This window comes from Drosophila persimilis, unplaced genomic scaffold, assembly GCF_003286085.1.
Source record: "Drosophila persimilis strain 14011-0111.01,24,50 unplaced genomic scaffold, DperRS2 tig00000000-arrow-pilon, whole genome shotgun sequence".
Lineage (NCBI taxonomy): Eukaryota > Metazoa > Arthropoda > Insecta > Diptera > Drosophilidae > Drosophila > Drosophila persimilis.
Window position 1 is genome coordinate 9,421,367 of NW_020825288.1, and position 17,671 is coordinate 9,439,037.

The 17,671-nt window shown below is 48.3% G+C and overlaps 2 protein-coding genes across 2 annotated transcripts; one reads left to right on the forward strand and one right to left on the reverse strand.

Annotated features, from left to right (window-relative positions):
- Positions 1 to 964: 964 nt before the first annotated feature.
- Positions 965 to 2,086, reverse strand: LOC6587441 (dynein regulatory complex protein 9). Its single transcript, XM_002013030.2, has one exon. It carries the CDS (start codon positions 2,084 to 2,086, stop codon positions 965 to 967), a length of 1,122 nt encoding a protein of 373 aa, XP_002013066.2.
- A 3,417-nt stretch (positions 2,087 to 5,503) lies between these two features.
- On the forward strand, positions 5,504 to 8,914 carry LOC6587505 (AF4/FMR2 family member 4). Its single transcript, XM_026994955.1, has 5 exons — positions 5,504 to 5,601; positions 5,825 to 5,887; positions 5,961 to 6,123; positions 6,227 to 6,800; positions 6,837 to 8,914. Exons 1-5 carry the CDS (start codon positions 5,531 to 5,533, stop codon positions 8,912 to 8,914), a joined length of 2,949 nt encoding a protein of 982 aa, XP_026850756.1. The 5' UTR covers positions 5,504 to 5,530.
- The last annotated feature ends 8,757 nt before the right edge of the window (positions 8,915 to 17,671 follow it).

Sequence of the window (17,671 nt, forward strand, 5' to 3'; positions counted from 1 at the left end):
TATTTTAAATTGCAATGTCCACACGCACACGCACACACACACACACACACACACACAGAGAGAGAGAGAGAGAATGAGAATCCAGAGAGAGAATCGCCTGGGAAACTTTTGCTTTTGTTTCTTGTGCGGCCCGCTGATGGCGAAAAAGTTCCACTCATTCAATGGGCAAATTGTCGCAGTTTATCTCCGCACGCACCGGGAAAACAAGCACCATCAGGCGGCTCCCCCCTGCCACTGCTGCACCGCCCAATTCCCACAACAATTCCGTTGGCCATGAAAGCGGCCCCAACAAATAAACCACTTTGGCCATTTCCTGGCATAAAAGATAAATAAATACACAGGAGTGAAGGAAAGCGAAAACAGAAACGGACACAAAAGGGAAAAACAAAATAGCTCCAGCTCCAGTTCCAGTTCCACTTCCCGATGCAACTCCAACTTCAGTCCTTGCCACTTCTCGGACATCCCCGAAGAGCCCCGGCACTCACCCATCTGACGATTATTATTATCGCCTCGGCGAAAACAATGCTCCGAGCAGGAGCCGGAGTCGGAGTCGGACGCGGGCCCGGACCCGGACCCGGACCCAGGCCAGATCCCGTTGACAATGGCAGCATGTCATTAAGGCCGACGTCAGTAGCTGACCGCTGACGTGTTAACTGCAGAGCGTCCAACTTTTAATTGGTTTTAAGTCACAAGTTAATTTCCATAAAGCGGACAGAAAGAGCTGCAAAAACTACCACTCAAAGTGCACAGAGAGAAAGCACTGTCGAGCATTTTATGAGATGCGTTTCTCATGGCAGATCCATTAAGTTTTATGCTCACTTAAGGCTTTCCGTCGATTGATGGTAAAGTTCCGTTTTCCAACGATACTCCGGTGGATACCCCGCAGGGAAAATAAGCCGCATAAGTAAACTTTAATTTTTATTAAAAATACATTATTCTGTATCGTTTCGCTCAGTGTACTCAGTTACTTCTTGCCCTTGCCGCGTTTGCCACGCTTGGGCTTCTTCTTAAATGGTCCCAGGCCGCGCCGCACCATCGTGCCCCGCCACCAGGCCTGCAGCTTAATTGCGCACTCCATGCGATGCACCTGCAGATCCAGCAGCCGCTGCTCCTCGTCTTTCTTGGCCTGATACTCCTGGACGAACTCCATCCGCTCGGCGTAGACCTCGCGATGCCGCTGCAGCAGCTTCTGCTGCTCGAGGATCCGCAGCTCCCAGGCCTCTCCTTCCCGCTCCACGCGGCGCATGTCGCTAGTGTAGCGCCCCTGCCAGTCCTTTATGCGCTGCCGCAGCTCCAAGATCTCCTGCTGCCGGAAGGCTCGCAGTTCGCCGCTGACCCGCTCCTCCCGGGCCAGACGCTGCTTGTAGTCCAGGATATCTCGGAGGTAGGCCCGCTCGGCGTTCTCGCCCCAGATCGTAGCCTGTGCGATACGACCTGCTTCCCAGCGCTGCACCAGATTGTACTCAAGGTCATTGACCCGCGAGACGCAACGGAGATTGTACTTGGTTTCGGCAGTACGCTCTGCGATGTCCTTCAGCTTAGCCTGGCAGTCGCGCTTCTGCTTCTCCAGCTCCTCATTAAGCTGCTTCAGTTCTTCCGTGGCTTCCTGCAGCTGCTTGACTGCCTGCGACTCCTCGCTGTTGTTGCCACTCAGAGCACTGATGGCTTGGTCCAAAGTCATTTCCACTTTTTCCCCCTCTTCACCTTCTGCTTTCTCCTTCTTTGGCCTCAATTGGTCCATGGCTGTCTCGAAGACCGTGCGAAGGGCATCCATATCCCGCTCAAACTTCAGGGCATCCAGCAGGCTCTCGTCCAGCTGATCAGTCTCGTCCTCTGGCTTGCCCAAGAGCGTCTCCAGGCGTGGCAGCATTTTGCCGGTGATCAGGACTCGCTCAGGTGGTGGCTTTGGGTCCATCGATGAGCTGCGGCGTCGCCGCAACGATGCCGGCAACGACAGAGGCTTCGGCGCGGTCAGACGCTGCGCCCGCTGCTGAAGGACCAGTTTGTCCAAGGTGTCCTTGTAGCTGCGCAGCAGCAGCAATCGCCGCAGCTCCTCCGCTTGCTCCTCGGTGTATCCTCTTGGCATTGCAACTGAAGCGGATATCTTTTATCCATGAATGTGTCCACAGGCCACTCAATATGACTCACTGTAGGTTGACCCGGCAACTGTTGCTAGGAGAAGCAGCTTATAAATGTTTGCCTTTCGATTCGAAATCAGACTTTCCCGCACCGCACTCCAATGCCCACGACCATCTCTTTCCCTGCCAATGCCACTGACTCATGGAGATCCCAAAGAGAATGCCAGGGTTCAGGCGTCGGCTTGCATATTTCATTGCTGTCATCGTCCTCGTTGCTTACGTGCAAAAATGCCGTACCAACTGCTTCGTCCCCGTTATTGCACAGAAATCGTTGAATTTATTTGCACGGCTCCTGCTGCTGCTTCTGCTATTTCTCCGGCTCTCTCTCTCTCTCTCTGTCTTGGTTATCCTTGGCTCTGCAGTCGCTCCTTGGGGTTCGTTCACTCCTTGGTACATGTAAGTATGTGCCCTGTGTCCCGTGTCCTGGCTCCGCTTTAACCCCGCCATGGGTGCCGGCTTATATGTTTAACCCAATAAATGCCGCGCTGATTGCAAGTTAAATTATTGGCGCGCAGGACTCACAGGACTCCCAGACCCGCATTACAATTAAATTATCGCATTAACCGCCAAACCTGCGCGACGGCACTGCTCCTCCGCTTCAACGAATCGCGGTTCTCGGGCCAGGGCCAGAGACTTTTCCCAGCATGCCCGCAGCGACTGTTTCAACAAAAAAACAAACAACAAGTACAGGGACCTTTTTGACAAAGAAGTTCATATATAGACCAAAGGGTACCCTAGAAGACAAAGAGCAACTGTTTTGACGAAGTTTAAGAAAATACTTCGAACAAACGGAGGAAGTTTTTTGGTAATCTAATGGCAGAATGATACTCATGGTCTGAATGTACATTCGAATCAGTTGAAGATAGTTGAAAATACACTTTTAAAAACGCAGCTAATCTGTCCATCAGTCAAACAGCATTTCGGACAAAGACTTATGTATAATATATGATTAGCCAACTTGAGCCCCATGAACCCGATATATCCTAAGGGTAATAGAGCATTTTAAAGGCAGCCGCAAGTGGTGGTCAATGCACCGACAGGGTCTGCGACCCGGCCGCTGTGAGAAATTGCAGGGCCGACATTAATTTAATGCCCGCCAATGTCTCGTACACACACACACACACAAGTGGAGAAGGAAAGAGAACTGAAGAGAGAGTCAGTTGCACACACACACACTCATGTGGCGACGGCATGGGGCGCTTTTCGCACTTGTCGGTCGCTTCTGCCTTTAGCTGCCATTATTTTTAATAGACTCGAAAAGAAAAGTTTTCAGTTTTCTACTTCATTGACTGCAAATCGGGAAAAGAAGCTCTCGGGTCGCGAAATTCCCAAGCCATTCCACTGCACTCCTTCTTCGTCCCTCCCTGAAGATGCCAGCCAAAATTAAGTGCCCCGAAAAAGAGGACGCTGTGCAGCGCCTGATAAGCATACCCTCGAATACACACACACACACCCACCCACACACACATGCAAGGTTGCAGCATAAAGTCATACACATAAATTCTGTGCTGGAAAAATGGTACTGATGGAATTTTCAATTTCCATTTGGAACCCGCAGCCAATGCAAATGTTCGATTATGACAAACTTTTCATTCCACTTGTATTCCAATATCTACTCCTCCCACTCGAAACTTGGGGTACTATTAATAGCGCCAAGGTCTTGCCGCAAATTGCTTTTGCTAAATAATAAATACGCAAATATTGGCCGCCTTGGGGCAGGACCTCAAAATGCTTGCCACATATACATACATGTATAATGGAAAATCAATCGGTCGTGTCTGTGGCTCTGTCAACGCTTGCATGTCGCGGAAAAGGCGAGCAAAAAACCCTTTCCGCAGTATGCATTTTCCGTACTTTTAGCCGCCGCTTAGCGACTGCAGTGGGAGGAGAAATGGCCGTGTGTCCTTGTCGCCTGGCAACAAGTTTCAAGTCCCTCCCGCTGAAGGTCAGGGCTGGTGGCTAGCAGGGGGCTCAAAGATGTCTCCCAGCCTGAGAGGTAATTTTGTGAATGATTGATGGATAATCAATTGAATTCCCCAAGGCTGACACGCGTATTTTCTTAGGATATAAGCTTGAAGCTGGGCTGGAATCCCCACCTGCTACGACTCTGCTCTACTCTGATACGTTGCAAAGTGGAACCGCTGTGATAACCCGCCGCACTTATGACATGCCCCATCCTCCCTCTCGCTCACTCACTCTGCCTCTCAACCCTTCCGTTACATGTAAATCACCAAAAAATGTTATATTGCGGCCCACAACCACGACACCGTGACAGCACCGGCATATGCCAAGCCGGAGCAAGGGTCAGAGGTAAAGCCAGTGCCAGTGGCAGGGCCAGAGGCAGAACCATAGCAGGACACGGAACTGTGTGTGGCAGTGGCAGGAACAGGGAGAGTGGTCAGTGCTGTCGCTGGGCAGGAGATGGTGATGCCTGCCAGCGGTGTGTGGCGGTAAGTGTGCGAGTCCTTGCTGCTGCTGTCTGCGGCCGGCGGAGCGATAGACGCCGCTACCATTAATTCACATTCAGGTGCCGCACGCTTGGCCGAGCAAGTTTTGGTAGTGTCGGGTCTGTGTGTGTGTGTGTGTGTGTGTATGTGGGAGTGGAGATGGGGGAGGGTGCGACAACAACATGTGTTTACACTCATCCGGGATAGGGTTGGGAACTCCGACTGTCCCTGAAAGAGTGAAGGAAGCTGCGGTCGCTCGTGCAGGCAAGTCCCGTGCAATGCATTATAAATGCCATGTCTCTCGACTTGGCCCCATCTACCGACGACTCTTCACGTTTTCTTGTTGTATGGGGGGGGCCAAAAAAAAACAGAGCCAAAAGTTAAGAATTGTAGCCATGTAACTGACCTACTTGGCCGCCTGTGTAATTAGTGGAACCGTACCCCCTGGAACAATGGAATGTAGAATTCATGAGGCGAAAAATCGAAAGTTCCCCTCTCGCAATGCGTGGCACATTGGGCGAGCCCGAACCCCAGCGGGAAATCAATAGCAGCCGCCGCTGCCATGTCCTGTCCCTATGGCCAATGCCAAGCAACCACCGAAAAAACTAAATAAAGGAACCAAACCATCAAGAAACGGTGGCAGTGGCAGCCATGACAACGTGCCTCAACGAAACAAAACAAATGCCAGGCAGAGAGAAACACACACCACCAATCGAACACAGGTGCAAGAGTGCGAGTATAATGCGGCTATTCAAATACGAGTAGGGTTCCTTTAAAAATAGAATCCACTGTCGCATTTATGGCATGGTCCCGTGCCAAGCGAACTGTGTCAATGAGGGAGAGTGCCTTTGGCCAGTCGAGTCGAGGCAACCAAAGGTATCGGTTCGAACCCAGAGAGTCCAAGAAAAAGACCAAGACGAAGGAATACCTCAACAGTGAAACACCATGTTTCCGCAGGCAGAGCTGGAGAACTACAAGCTGCAGGTGGAGTTGCTTCAGGAGAAGCTGCAACGCAGGTGAGAGGGGGAACTGTTACCGTAATTACAGCATACGAGGAGAGTCTACTGTACTCCTAAGACGGAATACAATATGGCCTGCGGCTAGTCACAGGCAGTCCCTCCTTTGAGGAAGACAGCTTTCCATAAGCTTCTCGTTCTGTCTGTTCGTTCACAAATAACATTCCACTCCACCTTATATATTGCATACATATGTACATATGACTATTCCCCTTTTGCATAGTGAGGATAATCGCCAACAGTTGGAGCACAAGTTGGACAAAATACTTCAAAAGCGCAGCGACCTGTAAGTAGCCTTTGTCATTCCCTGATAAGTAGTGTGCCAAAAGCCGAACCCAACCGCATCGCATCTCCCATAGCGACAAGTCCGTGCGCCTCAAGAGCCGCCAGAAGTACCAGGAGTTTCTCGAGGAGCAGACCGTTCGCAACGAGCGGAACAAGAAGCTCGTCCATATGCTGGAGCGGATTGATGAGCAAACCGTTGCCATGTCGCAGCGCAGCGAGAGGCTTAAGATGATGAAGGTAAACCCTCATTGAACTCCAGTCCAAAAGTCAATCAATAATAGAGTTCTATCAACCTCTCTCTCTCTGTCTCTATGCATCCCTTTGACATGTTCATGTGCAGCTGCAATATCAAATGTACTTTGCGAAATTGGTCCAGAATCAAACATTGCGTTGCATACAACAGCAGGCGACGCAGGCGACGCAGGCGACGTCCCCAAGTGGCGCTGGAGTTGGAGTTGGGGCAGCGGCAGCGGCAGTGGGGGGCGGCATGCCCATCCAAGTGCTGGTGCCACCCCAAGCAGCAGCGGGCATGCCAACACAGCCAATGGCTGCAGCAGCAGCTCCTCCACAATGGACCCTTGCCATGGCCACACCCACACATGGAGGCATGCTGCTGACGCCCCAGTTCGCAACGCCAAGTGCAGGTGCTCCTCCTGGTGCTCCTGGTCCCATGCCCATGCCTCCGCAGGGCCTGTACTACCCAGAGATGTATGGGGCCACGGGAACAGCTCCACTTGGCACCTCCAACTTGTTCGATCTCCGCGCCACATTGCGCGCCTTTGATAATGAGAATGCCGATTTGCCGGAGCGCATGACTCACTTCAACGCAGCCACATCCAGCCAGGCTGCTCTGACAGGCGATTATCAGGCAGAGGCGAGTGGCAGGGCCACACCGGCATCAGCATCAGCAGGAGGTGGAGGTGGAGGTGGAGGTGGAGGTGGAGGTGGAGGAGGAGCTTCCACGACAACATCCAGTTCGATGGCAGGCCAAGACAAAGGTGCACGGCAACTGAGCAGCACATCCTCGACACTGGCAACATCGTCGTTGACATTTGATAAATTGCCAAAGACGTCCTCCTCGATGACGTTAACGGAGATGCCACTGACGACTCTTGCATCCACTGCTGTCGATGACGTTGGCGGGCAACCGCAAATGGCAGGAGCTGCAGCAGAGAGAGGCCGGGAGATGCGTAGGAGCTGGAGTCGAGAGCAGGATCACGAGCACGAGGGGGTGGCAGACATGGCTGCCTGGACAAATTCACGCGTGACTAAAGTCGAGTATGAAAAATCACCAACTGTCGTTGGCCATAATGAGCCCGGCCAGAGACAACCCCATCCACAGCAGCAGCAGCTCCATCCGCAGCAGCAGCAACAGCAGCAACAGCATCACAATTTTGAAGCGTACTTTGGTGAGCTGAAAATCGATGAGCCCTGGCAGCCAGGAGCATCACCATCTCCATCACAATCCATGGGACGAACAGCCAGCCCGGCCGGAGACAGACGCCAACAAAACGTGCGTCCCGGTGAGGGGGGCCATGCAGATGTAGGGGAGGGCATATCCGTGGGAGCTAAAGTTTGCCTCACCAACGATTTGCTGGACGAAGTCATAGCCAGTCGTGCGGCACTGGCGAAAGCAGCGGCTGCGGTTGATGAGCAGCTTGCGAGAAGTAATCAATTGCCGCCGCCAGTCGGCAACAACGAACACGCGGCCGCCGCGGCCGCCGTCGCCTCTTCCTCCTCGTGGAACCCAAAGCCCGGAGTGTCGATTGAGAATATTGAAAATGCCATTTACGGCGAACGTTTGACAGGAACTGCGACAGGAGCAGCATCCCCAGAAGCAGCACCGGTAGAACCTGTGACACGAGCATCAACGCAGGGATTTTTCGAGAATTTGGGAGCCAATACATCTCCGCAAGAGCAGGCAGACCAACACACACTAGAAAGGATAGAGGAGGTGCAGAGGGAGAGTCAGCCGGAGCCAGAGGTTACCGATTATGGCCAATACGATGCCAGCAGTTATGGCGAATCCAGCGAGCCGATATACGCCAGCATTGATTCCACCAGCCATCAGCAACAGCAGCCACCAGGCGCACCGGCAGAGCCGCTTTATAGCGAAATCGGAAATCCCACAGACTATCAGCAGTATGCAACGGATGCCAGTGCAGAGGCTGGAGCTGGAGCTGAAGCTGGCGCTGAAGCAGGACCAGAAACAGATGCTGCTTCTGGTGGTCCTGGTGGTGCTGATGGTGACGAGGCGGGCGCAATGCAACAGGAGTACTCCAATATTGATTATGGCAACTACGAGGCCGGACACTACGCGGCCGGCTATGATCCCAATGCCTATCCGGGCTACATATACGATGAAGCCACAGGCCAGTACATAGCCGATCCCAATGCCGCTCAGTACGCGCCGGATGGCAGCTATGCTGGGCAGGAATACGATGGCAGTGCTGCGAACTACGACTATGGGTCTTATGCCGAACAACAACAGCAGTCGCCGCAAGAGGAACTGCAACAGATGCAGGCACAGGTACAGGAGCAGGGACAACAGGAAGCGTATCCCTTGACCAATGACAATGGCCAGAGTGTGATGGAACTGGAGCAGAGCCAGCAGCCCCTGGCCATCACTCCAGCTGCCATCGCACCGCCCGTCGAGACGAAAGTGGAACCAACAGCCGCCATCACAACCACCACACCCGTCGGCGTCGCCTCAAAGCCTGTCAAGCCCACGTCGATACTCTCGACGACAGACAAACAAGCAGCGCCTAATGATGCGCAGCAGCAGCAGCAGAAGAAGAAGAAGCGCGTTAATTTCGTTGACAGCAGCGAAACGGATGATAGCTCAAGCGCGAAACCAGCCCCGGCCGCAGCTTCAGCGACAGGCCCTGCCCCAGCCCCAGCCCCGGCCCTGGGTCCCACTTCTGGACCACCTCCAGCAGGAGCAGGAACTGGTGGAGCCACAACCACAGCCGCAGGCGGCAGCGAGAGTGATTTCGATTTTTCAACGGGCAGCGAGGCGAAGAATTAGAACAAGCTGAAAACAGTTGGAGCTCTAATTTGTTGCCATTTGGGTTAACCAATGAGCGCCCAATCGCGCGACCCATTCAAAGTGAACGAACGACCGCCTCGCCTCGATTTATAGCCAATGCATTTTTCACTTCACTTCCGCAAAAAAGAGCTGCAAATCAACGAAAAAGAGAAAGCTTCAAAGCCAACAAAAGTTCTCTCTTTTGTGCAGGGGAGAAATGCTAACACAAATAGTGGGACAGCGGAAACGGAAATGGAAGAAACTCAATCAACACCAAAGTTGCTTTTGCTGTTGCTGTTCGAAGGAGGCAGCAGAAAATTCAAAAAAAATATCTGACAGTTGCTTAATTCAATTATCTTAGATGCTTGAAAATGAATATAAATAAATATTTAGTCAATCAATTCAATTTTGTTCCCTCAAGGCTTGAACATACTTACTTGACACATTTTTCATGTGCGTATACGCAATGTACAAACGATACACGGTATGTGTGGAGTTGAACGATATTGAAGGGTGTTGTATTTGTATGTTTAGATTCGAGCACTATTAGCTACATATATTCTCTAACACTAGAATCTGTGTGCCTGTTTATTTTTCTTTAAAGAACTCATGCATTGGATTTCCTTCGTTATCAACATTCTCGTTAGCATCCAAATCCGCTTAGCTAAAATTCCTTTTACGGATATTATTCACCTATCCATTGATAGTTATCTAAGCTATTGTAAGATGAAGAAAACAAGTTCCATAAATTATAGCTTCCATGTTTAAATGTAATTCAAACGAAATTGCCTTCGGCAGGTTTGCTAAATCATTTCGACTGATTGTGACAGAAGGAAATCCGCTTAAAGGGTATCCCGTAGTCGTAATAATAACCATAGCGCTCTTGCACTTGTTTATTACATAACGCACACACACAGGCAATGGCCTGGGAAATATTTCATTAACGACATCGGTAATAAGATCAGCAGCTGTTGCTGCCAGGCCCGTAATTTATCAAAAGTGCAATTGTCTTTGCAGCGGGGCTCCCAAATTACCTTTCGCTGGCTTTGCTCTGGCCTCGAAGCCTGGCCTCTCCTGGTAGGTGGGAGACTGCCAATGACACTAATTATGTGCGGCCAGGCGGTTAAAGCCGTGGCCAACAAATATGCTGATTCCTGATACGATGGCCAGCTGTGCTGGCAGAGGCTGGTGCTTACTTGACCAACAATTGCCAACTTAATTGAAATTATGCCATCAGAAGTACAATGTGCACCCTACATATGCGTACATACGTACATATATCAGAGCAGCACTCCCATATAGACTGTGCGCGTACTTGATATTTTTTCAGTGCGTTCGCCATTTTAATTTTATTCGCAGTTAAGGCAGTGAATGCGTTAACAATTTCCATTTTCGACTAGCGGCAGCAACTGTTGCTGACATTTTTCCATCAATTTGAGTGGGCGAAGAAAATTCCGTTTTCGATTTACAATTGCCGAGCAAATTCCCGTGTCATCAGGGCGGGCGATCGACAATCCCCATTGGCATTTCATGCATTTTTTAATAGCCTTTCCATTCGCTTTTCATGCTCCGAACTGAAGTGCTTTCTCCGCATATTTTTTGAATAATTGTTTGCAGTTTTTTTTTTAATTACACTCGAAGTAATTTTTTGTTCAACTGCTCACACTGTCCCGTTCTCGTTTAATTTAAATTAATTTCTGTGTGGAAAGAACACCAATAAAAATGTAATTAATACACATAATTATCCTGTCGTTCAGCACGCAGGGTGGGGAAGCGGGGCGGGCCTCATCGAGCAAGAAAATCAAATGTCAATCAGTTTTTGTGGCTTGCCGCTTAAATACACTATTTATTTACTCAACCATGGGCTACGGCACTCCCAACTTCATTTTTGGCGTATTTTCCGTCAGGTATTTCCATATTTAAAGGGAACCAATAATTGGGAATGGGAATGGATGCCTCAGATACCTTCTCGCTTCTTCTCGAGTCAGTTTTTTGTTTTACTTTTTAATGAGTTGAACATTTGAAGCAGCACAAACGGAAAATGTAAACCAAACCAAAATGAAATGAAACGAAATGAAATGAGGGAACAAAATGAAGACGAGTCGAGACGAAAAAGGCAGGAAACCGGGACAGGACAGGACAGGACAGGACAGGAGTGGAACTTTTTCAACAGAAATTTGCAATTAAATGTAACACACAAAACCTCAAAGGCAAATGGCAATATAAAACGTAATGGGCCACGTTTAAATACTCGAACGAACCTCCCTCAGCCCAGCGAGAACAGTCCGAAAGGCGAAATTCAGACAAATTTCCAGCATAGTGTCACTTCAAATGAAATATTTGCATCGACCCCAAAAGTTTGACATCGGAAAAAAGGTTTTAAATTCCCGGCTAATGACGATGGAAAAAAAAACGCAGAGAGCGGAAAACAAATTTCTTATCGAGCAGCTAATTGCAGGCTCAATTAACAGCGAATGAAGAAGCCCTAAAATAAAGGGAGAATCTTTTTGAAATTCAATCCAAGCACTTGGAGTGGCAGTCGCAAGGTAAATGTCGGAGCGAAATCGATTTTGGTGACATATATGTGCGTAGAGTACATATGTACCATCCAAATATATCCGAAAATCGCGCTTCCCCTTCCATTAGCATAAACATAAAGCGTTTTGTCAATGGCAATATTATATACGAGATGCCATATGTGTGATGTGTGTGTGTGCTGTACTGTACTGTACTGTACTTTGCCGAGGTGCATGGATTGGTGGGTCCTTGTCAGCATAATTCAAAAATAAATTGCAAAGCAAATCAAATCGACACGTATCGCAGGTATACGTAGGGGGATAAAGGATTATGGCTGCTCGGCTTCAACCCCCAGTCTGCATAATTGAGTGGCGCTTATTTATGCACCCCTTGGCAGCCATCCAGAGAGTGCAAACAACGAGAGCCCCCTAAACCAAAGCTCCATGTGCAGAACCCACCAACACTAGCCCACCCCCCAAACGCACGGAAGAAAAGAAGGAAAAATATAATCAGTGCTGAAATTCAATTTTTGAAATAAAACGCAAATCGAGAAGCTGAATTTCCAATGCCATTGAACATATGTTGGGGCAGGGATCCGATGGCTGGGTGGCTTGCCCTGGGCGGGGGGTCCTGGAGGGGGTCGTACTATATGCTGTTTCTGTGTGGTGTAGTATGTGTACACTCAGTGAAGCGGAAACAAACAAGGTGGAACATCAGCACCCACATACCCGTGGCGTATGATTGACGTTTATGCAAATGACATTTTTTGGGTTTAGGGCAAGTCTGCTCTGATCATATTTATAGAGCAGTTATGGTATGAATAAAGCAGTTAACTTACTACCGAAGATAAGGTGGCTAAGGTGTTTTTTACACATATTTATAGAATTAATTTGGAAAATTTAAATACTTAAATATTTAGTAGGTACAACTCGCTTCCCTTAAACCATTCAACGGGTTAATGAATTGTGCAGCAGAAGAACCGCATAGATCGTATAACTACACTAGAACCTAGTGTTTTTATTTTTTATAATGAAAACTATCGCGTAAAAGAATATTTTCCTAATCCATCCAAATGTCTCAGATTGCAGTTTTCACTACATTCTACTGGTATACACTTTCTGGTGTGTCAGGCCCAAAGCTATCCCTTTTTTTAGAGAACATGTGTTTTTTATGGACTGATAGACAGTGTGGATAGACAATGATACTTGATACGCAGACTAGCTCCACCTTTGTTTGCTGATGCACTAACATGCCTTTGTTTGAACGCCATTGGGTATGTTTTACAGAGCCGAAAATTAGTAACCCATCCCATGCCGGACTGTATGTAGTTGTAGCTCCTTCCAGTTGCGGTTCCTGTTCTTTGTACGTTGATTTGACATTAACACTAATTGAAAACTGAAATGCGATATGCCAGCTCCTATGGGCACTCCATTCCAGCCATCCCTCCTGATTAGTGCACGTGCAATGCTCTCAGCTGTCAGTCGAATGTACACATAGACTCCCTTGCCACCTTGTGCACCCTGGCAGTGGCACCGCTTTCCTGTTCAATTTCGTGCCATTTTCATGGTGAAAAGATAACAAAAGTTTTGCCACACTTTGCCGCGCGCTGGCAACATAGGAGTTTTCTCAGCGTTTTTCCGCCAACTTATTATTGTTTAAATATTTACATTGAAAATGGCGGCGGCAAGGGTGCGATTGTTGTTGTCGCTGGCTGGAGCCACCATATGCGCGACAAGTTTTCCACCGTGCTGCCGCTGCTGCTGCCTTTTAGGGGGAGTTCGAGGAGGTTAAAAAAGTTTTCAGGCCACTCCTCGTGGCTCTGTCCCGAACGGAGGCATCCGACATTGTCACGCAGTTGTCTGGGCGCTCTTTCTTCAGATATACATGATATAGTACGAGAATATGTACATACATGTACATATATGCGGAGTTCCAATGGGGTATCAAATCCCTTCAGCATCTGGCAACGACAGGATGTTGTTTAAGAAGGCTCGCTTTAAGCGGGATGCCCCTAACTTAGGCTTCTGTTTTGCGATTAGTTAATTTCCTTTTTGCCAAAAGCAAGAATTCTTGATGTGCAGACGAGTATATTCGTATATGGCAGATTCGAATGCTGCTCGCTTTCAGGGCAGGGAGGCAGGGAGACAGGGAGACTCGTACTTATTTGGATGATGGGAAAATGTTTTCGCATAAACATCACGTCGGTCACGTTTCACGTTGGTCCGTTACAGCTCCATCTATGGCTACAGAGCTACAGTTAGTGCTACAGTTGGAGCCCCAGTGGCTGTTGGCTGCTGCTCTTTTTTTATTGTTGAATTGCAAGCAAATGTTGGGCAACACCCAGCCAGACACGTATGACAGTTTTACTACGATGGCAAACAATGCTAATAATCATCATAATGCTTTTCAAGTGGCGCAAATATTTGCCAAGCCCATAAACATAAATCAACAGGAAGGATGTGAGGGGTTTGGCCTGATTATAGAAAGGAAAAAGGGTGAGGAGGTGGAGGTGGAGGTGGAGGAGCACTACTTTCTGGGTGGGTTTAAAAATGTCAAAAGCATGAAGTCATAATATACGATATGATACGTTTAGGCCCTGTCAGGCGAAGGAGCTACATGCTCGGGCATACAATTTGCAATCAGGCAAAACTAATTTGCCCAATAAGCCGCAGGCGAAGAGGTCAGAAAGGTAAACCGTACGGGGATCGTACGGAAACGTCAGTTGCAAGATAATGGCACAAAATCAACTTGAGCTGATATTGACAATTCAGTGCCACAAACACAAAACTTTCAGTTGTCAGCCTCAACCAATTGAGAAATTTCCAAAATGACAATGAAATTGATTTTCATCGATATATCTACGTACAGCCAGCCACACGAGAGCTCCTGTATCTGTATCTGTGTGTGTGTGTGTGAGCTTCATATTCATATGCGACCGTGTGCTCCTGGCATTCGAGTGTCCATGGCAATGACAGCCAACCGCAATGTAATTGATGTGGATGCCTTGCCTTTCTGCCTGCCCTGCGCCCGCCTTCTAAACTTGGCCAGAACCACACTTGTTCTTCCATGTTGTTATTCATTAAAATCAGAGCCAAGTGCTTTTGTCTCAGCCCTAGACTGCGTCCCGACAGTCCGCCCCAGAGGTCTCGAGTGGGTACCGCCCGGTGCCGGCTAATCTGCATTGTCTGCGTCTCGTAACAGGGAAGAAGATACACATGCCGCATTGTCCTGCTCCTTATAGCCGCAGCGCTGTGTCTGAAGATGGTCGCGTGATATGGAACCCTCTCACGGGCCCAGATTTCCATGGAGTTTTGGGAGGCCTCGTCGCCAGTGGCAGCAGCCAGATGGATGGACTCCTACACTGATAATATTCTTATCCACCCCGTGTATCTACAGGCTTTGGTGGAATTTTCACTTTTATTGTTTAAGCTTTCAGCACAGATTGTGCGCGTATTATTGAAATCCCTTTTGTGCGCCTGGGGCATGCCGCACACGCCGCCACACCCACAGACACACTCAACTCCTGCACCATTCCTTACTCCACTCCACTCCACGTATCGCAGTATTGCATTGTTTCCCTTTGCTATCTGGCTTTGGCGATGCCATTACCCCCCCTTCGCACCCAACTCGCAGCTCCTTCCAAGCGCACTGCTTCAATGCTCCATCTCCTGATTTGTACAGAACAAAGCCTTGTTGCGAATGGCAAAGTTATTTGAAAGCATTGATTACATATTGATAGCGATGGCAGGCACTAAGACCTTCACCAGCGCCAAGTCAAACCAAGTAAAACCACCGACCGCAAGCCGAGATCCGAGCTGAGAATCGAGAACAGACTAGCAGACTAGCAGACAGCCAGACAACCAGACACCGCTACCATTCCGCCAGGCTGCTTATCCATGTCAATTGATATTTCCTGAAACTTCATCGAATTTGGGGCAAGTGTTTCCCCTACGGATAACAAAATGTTTATTGCTCTGGGGCAGCTTATCGCAGATGGTGCAGTCCTCTGCGGGAATTTAGTTAGCCATAGTTGTAGCTGGGTATTGTATTGGTATAGTAATTAGCAAGCCAGCAGCACCATTGAATCAAGTAGGCGAACAAAGCGGAAACTGCAGTTTCAAAACTCCCAGAAAATACTAAAGTTTTGAAATAAAAATTCAGTAAATCATAGCTACACCGGGGCTCATTAACACAGTATCTGAATGGAGTAGCCATCAAGGATGCTAGCCCGGAGAGAACGGAAAGCCTCAATCATGAAAGACACTTCACAATCGTTACAGGAAACCGATACAAATCCTAAAAATTCTTGAAGTTTAAAAAAAAAAGTGCATTCAATGATTGTTCTCTTGTTTTCACGGCTTTAAGCTGCGGTGAATCCTTGTTGCTTCGGCTTGCACATGTGCATTACAGTGGTGGCCATGGCAACAGCCATGTGATCCGCTTTGTGGATGCCTGTAGAGACGACAATGAGTGCCTTGGCAGGGTGCCGCCTGGTCGAGTCTGGTCTGAGAAGTGGGTGTGGTATGAGAGATGGATGGGTTTGCAGTGCAATTTAATGCGCAATGTGCTCCCGGATATCCGTTTAATGGCCATGAATACATAAATAATAAAATTTTATTTGTTTATTGCACGCAGACAACGCAGAAACATACACAGACAGACACGGCCTTAAACACATTGCCTCTATATGAATTTATTTACCTTTGCGAATAAAATAAATCCATACTCGTATATATTGGCGTTTTTTTTTTTGACTTAATGCAATTTAAACAATATACAATATATTTATAGTAAGAATGATAAAAGCCAATGGAAAAAACTATATATTCAAAGGCACGGCACATACGAGTAGTCATACTCGTACTCATACTCGTAATCATACTCATACTCGTATGTGTATATATTTACATATTTACAATATTCGTATCTGTGTGCCACGAGCAGAGATTGCCTATTATGGTCGGGACTGTGTGTGTGCGTGTGTGTGTGCGTGTGTATGGATGAGGACTTCCGTTTTCCTGTGGCTTGTTAAAAATTATTTAATTTTATTGTGTATTCAATTGTTTGTTGAGGCTGGGAGGAAACAATAATCCAAAGTCATTGTTACATCCCTGCAGTGCATAATAAATGAGAATCATGCACGTTGAAAGAGCGAGCACCGGGCTGTTGCCACGAGAGCTCTGCAGATGCTAATGCATAGCTATTTTCACTGTCCTTCAGCCAGAGAGAGTGCAAAATGGGACATGGGAGACGACCCACTCTCGAGCTGGATCAGAATATGTAGCTGTAGAAAATTAAAAATGCCATTGGCTTGGCGTCCTGGCCGTCCAGCATGCAAATGCATGTCCCTGTCATAGAGTTACACAAAGTGCTTAATCAAGCTTAAAAGAAAAGGACTCGAAAGGCCACATGCATGGCACAGCCAAAGTAAAATAAAAAACGAACCCAAGCCAAGCCCCCACCCAACCATAGATGGACGACACGAATACGAGTACGGCTCTCATTCCCTGTGCAAAGTGAAGTGAAGTAGTTAAAAATTAAAAAGGATACTTAATCCAGTCAATGTATTGCCAAACCCGACGAGGGTCTCAGCGAGCACTGGGATTAGCAGGCGGGTCCCCGGTCCCCGGTCCCCAGTCGTTGGTCCCTAGTCCCTGCCACGGGGTCTGAGGGTGTTTTCATTTGATTTGCCTTCCATGAATGGGGGGTGGGGGGGGGGCATGTCTGGTGCATAGGTGGATGGGTATGATGGGGAAATGTTTGCACATTTTAGCTCACAAGAAGTGCAATTATGTGCACAAAATGGAAAATGAAGCAAGAAAGTGGAGCAATTGAAAGCGACAGATGGAGCTGAAGCTAGAGGTAGAGTTCGGGGTTGGGGCTGGGGCTGGGGCTGGGGCTGGGTAGTGGGGATTGAAATGCAGATGCAATTGCAATGCAAAGGATAGCAATAGAGGGGACCCACACACACACACACCCACTGAGACACTCGCAATGCTGATTGCCCAGCCAAGATAAAAACAATTTAACCCACATTTGCATGGAAAGGAAAATTGAAATTACCAGCATTTTGATGTGAAAATGGGACAGGCACTGGGGATAAAGATCTTCAAAGGCCATAGAGCCACAAACCACCATCGATCATTGCGCCGCGTTATCCGACTAATTAAAGAAATTAACTGCACATTACTCGATTGGCCCACCTTGAAGCTCGTTTCAGTTCCTTGGGATTTGGTAGAC

What these genes read in the sequence shown, in the direction of transcription:
- LOC6587441 (XM_002013030.2), bottom strand. Translation starts at nt 2,086, where the DNA reads ATGCCAAGAGGATACACCGAGGAGCAAGCGGAGGAGCTGCGGCGATTG.
- LOC6587505 (XM_026994955.1), top strand. Translation starts at nt 5,531, where the DNA reads ATGTTTCCGCAGGCAGAGCTGGAGAACTACAAGCTGCAGGTGGAGTTG. An exon ending in CAGGAGAAGCTGCAACGCAG is followed by an intron (nt 5,602 to 5,824) that starts GTGAGAGGGGGA and finishes CCTTTTGCATAG; the next exon opens with TGAGGATAATCGCCAACAGT. An exon ending in AGAGGCTTAAGATGATGAAG is followed by an intron (nt 6,124 to 6,226) that starts GTAAACCCTCAT and finishes GTTCATGTGCAG; the next exon opens with CTGCAATATCAAATGTACTT.